This window comes from Pteropus vampyrus, unplaced genomic scaffold (assembly GCF_000151845.1).
Source record: "Pteropus vampyrus isolate Shadow unplaced genomic scaffold, Pvam_2.0 Scaffold20, whole genome shotgun sequence".
NCBI lineage: Eukaryota > Metazoa > Chordata > Mammalia > Chiroptera > Pteropodidae > Pteropus > Pteropus vampyrus.
The window spans coordinates 11,933,797-11,937,102 of NW_011888801.1; the positions used below are offsets into that span (position 1 = coordinate 11,933,797).

Here is a 3,306-nt window from a genome sequence, read left to right on the forward strand (position 1 = left end):
CAGGATAAGATTTCTCTGGAACCAGGCCTGGCCCAACTCCACTCTTTTCCTGGTCAAATAGCGCCCACCTCCGGTCCAGGTGCCTCCGCCCGCCGCGGGTACAGCGCGAGAAACCGGCTCCTCCAAACCCGGAGGAGTAGCGCGGCGGAGAAACGCGGGGCCAAGGCACTGAGGGGGATCAGGGTGCGAAATGCGGCGCGTAGCAGGTTGTGCCCCGGTGAGGAAGGGACAGCAGGAGGGGCTTCAGCGCCAGGCGTGCCGCGGTTAACAGCATCCGAAGACACTGGCCCACAGAGGTCAGGGGAGGTGCACCTATACAGCTACCAGGCCCGCAGACACGCCCACCCACACTCGAGAAACAAAGACGGCCCAGAGCCACACACGCCTATGCGGCCAGCGCCAGACTCATACACGCGCCACGGAGCTGGAAAGGAGCCGCACGAACCCACGACACGCCCCGTCAGGAGCTCGGCTTGCAAGCTCTCTGTCCTGGCCCCGCAAGCGCAGAGCACTCCACCGCGCCGCAGCTTTGGTGGGAGGCGGAGAGCGCACGCCTGACGCGTAGCAACTCGGCTGCCAGACGCACAAAGGCTCCGCTCTGCCAAGCCGGTCGTAACCCCGCTGCGTAACTCCAAGCTCGTAACCCACTGCTGCGCTGCCTGGGTGCCGTGGCCACTCACCTTCCTGCACGGCCTGAAACGGGTTGTTGGCCTCGATGACCTTGATGGAGTAGGTGATCTTCTCGCTCTGCAAGATATCATCGTTGAGGCTCAGGTCGGAAACGGCCAACTGGAAGACCCTGTCGTCCTTGGCCGCGTTCTCCTCAAAGATGGCACCTGGAGGAGAGGAGGGGTCAAGACTCTGCCTAAAGAGAAGCTCTCCTTCCCCACCCTGCCCCCACCCCCACTTTGGTCATGGTGCTGTCAGGACCTCTGGTTGCCAGGTGGTGGAAGTTCTAGACTGGCCTTTCAGGATAGTTTAAGGCTCTCCTCAGTCAACCAGTACAGGAATATTTCCCACACACCCAGTGCACATGTGCACACAGTTGACATGAGTTACACATGCACATCGCACATGCTGCCACCAGGTCACACACGTGTCTCACAATCAATACAACCAACCCACCTCATGACCCCGCCGTGCCCCAAACTATGGACTGAGCCAAGCTGGGGTAGCCTCAGGAAGCACCCAAATGCCTCGACATGGTTCCATGAGTCCCATCCCAAGAGCCAGAAAGTTCTCCCACAGGGCAGTGTCTCCTGCCCCAATCCCAAAATGTAATGATGAATTCCTTCTGCCCTGCACATCCCCCTTTGAGTGGAGCTGAGCAAGCAGGTCCAGGGTGGCTTTACTACCACAGAGGGCTTCTTTACTCAGGGGCCTTGGATAACCAGCATCTCAGTCCCAGCCTGGCACTCACAGGCAAAACCGCCTAGCCTGATGCCCTGGGCTCCACCTTCTGCTCTCCATTCCCCGACTTAGTCTTCCTTCATGTATTTTTTGGGGGGAGATGTGGGGGAGACTGTCCTCTAGACCCCTTGCTTTCTGACCCAGCAGGGCTGAGGAGCCAGATACAGCTGCTCTTGAAAGGGCCTTCTAGAACCGTCAACGGCTCCTCCACGGCGGCCCCTGGCTGGCCTGTTTCCGTGCTTAGCACCGCCTTGGTCCACTCTGAGCTTCCGACTCGCCAGATCCCGGCCCAGCAGCCTGGGCAATTCCGAAGTCATACCCATCTCGCCAGGCCCCTAGGATCCCCAAGGCTAGGCCGGATGATACCCGGAGCTGGTGACTGGGAGGGAGGAGGGAGGCCCCAGTTCCACGTTATACCCAGAGCCGCAATGCTGACCGTGAGACTCGAGTCCCCACCACCCACCCCACCCCCAGCCCGAAGCAGCTTTTGACCCCCACCCCCACCCCCGGCGGGGGCGGGCGGCGATGCAGCTCACCAAACTGAGGCCTAGCCCCTCCCTACCCCACCCACCACTTCCCGTCCCTCGGGTCCCATCATCCCTGCCTCCTCACACCTTCCAACCTCCAGTTTCTGCGTTCACTGGTCTTCCCCAACTTCCGGAAAAGAGACTGCAGAGAGGCTCCACAAATCAACCCTTGTTAGCCCCCAACCTAACCCAACTTCCTGGGATTCCTCCCATGCTGCTATCAACTCCGACATACTCCCCCTTCGCGCGCCCCCTTCATCTCTCTATCTCGTCTTCTCTCCCGGTTCTCTCCCTCCATCCATCTCTTCCCGCTCAGCGCACACTCGCTCGGCGCGCGCGCGCACGCACGCACACACACACACACACACACACACACACACAGAACCACCCCCCACCCCGCCCACGCTTTTCTTTCCTTGGCTCCTACCACCCGGAAAGTCTGTCGGCCCCCAAGACATGGACCACAGGAAACTCTGGGACTGTCCAGGACCGGACTGCAGTTGCTACAACCAGATACACATCCACACATACAGCAAAAGATACACAGACACACACCAGCGAAACAGGCGGACACTGTGTCCACTCTAACAGGCTGACAGTCGTGCACTCACCAACACAGGCTCAAATGGCCCCGCACACCTCAATGCCCTCTCGCAGTGACACCAACACGGTGCCAGGCGCACACACAGAGACACACGCTGACAACACTTACCCACCCACATTCACACACGGTTATGGTTGGGCCTCTTTTGATTCTGCCCTGTCAACTTGGCGAGACCCCGGGCCGTGTCCGCCCCTTGCTCCCGGCTGCTCTGAGCTGCGCTGAAGGGTTGGCCCGAGCCCGCCGACGGCCCACCTGGGGCGCAGATCTGAACGCGTGTCCAGCCCTGGGTTCCCCGCAGCTGCGGCCCTAAGTGTGGGCAGAGGCCGTGGGGCCCCGCGCCCGGATTGGAGCCCCGGGGAGCGGCGAGGAGCCCGCGGGAGCGCGGTGCGGCCCGTGCACGGCTCCTCCGCCCGCCGGCACGGCGCGGCCCTCTGGGGTAGCACCGCCCGCCGAGCCCCTCGGACCCAGGAACCTCCAAGTTTGGATACCGGGTACCCATCGCGCTGCTGAGGCCCCCGCCCAGCCTCGGTCTGGCCGCCCGCCGCGCTCACCGATGTGGATGATGGAGTCGGCCCGCACCGACACGCACTGGCATATCCAGGGGAGAAGCCACAGCGTCAGCGCTTCCATGTCCCCCGGGCGCGCGGCTCATCCGCCCGGGCCCGGGGCGAGGCCGAGGGCAGCACGGAGCCGGGAGGCGCCCGTCCGGGTGCAGTCCCGGGCTGCTCCCCGGGAGAGCTGAGCCCGCCCGTGCGTCTTCCCCCG

The 3,306-nt window shown here is 62.8% G+C and overlaps 1 protein-coding gene across 1 annotated transcript in view; it reads right to left on the reverse strand.

The window, feature by feature from the left end:
• GRID1 (glutamate ionotropic receptor delta type subunit 1) overlaps window positions 1–3,265 on the reverse strand; it is a 706,314-nt gene extending 703,049 nt beyond the window's left edge. Inside the window, exons 1-2 of the mRNA XM_011355348.2 lie at window positions 3,093–3,265; window positions 681–836 (exon numbers count right to left, since the gene is read on the reverse strand). Of these exons, the coding sequence (XP_011353650.1) occupies window positions 681–836; window positions 3,093–3,171 (235 nt within the window). The 5' untranslated portion in view covers window positions 3,172–3,265. The remainder of the gene's footprint in view (window positions 1–680; window positions 837–3,092) is intronic.
• Between the last annotated feature and the right edge of the window lie 41 nt (window positions 3,266–3,306).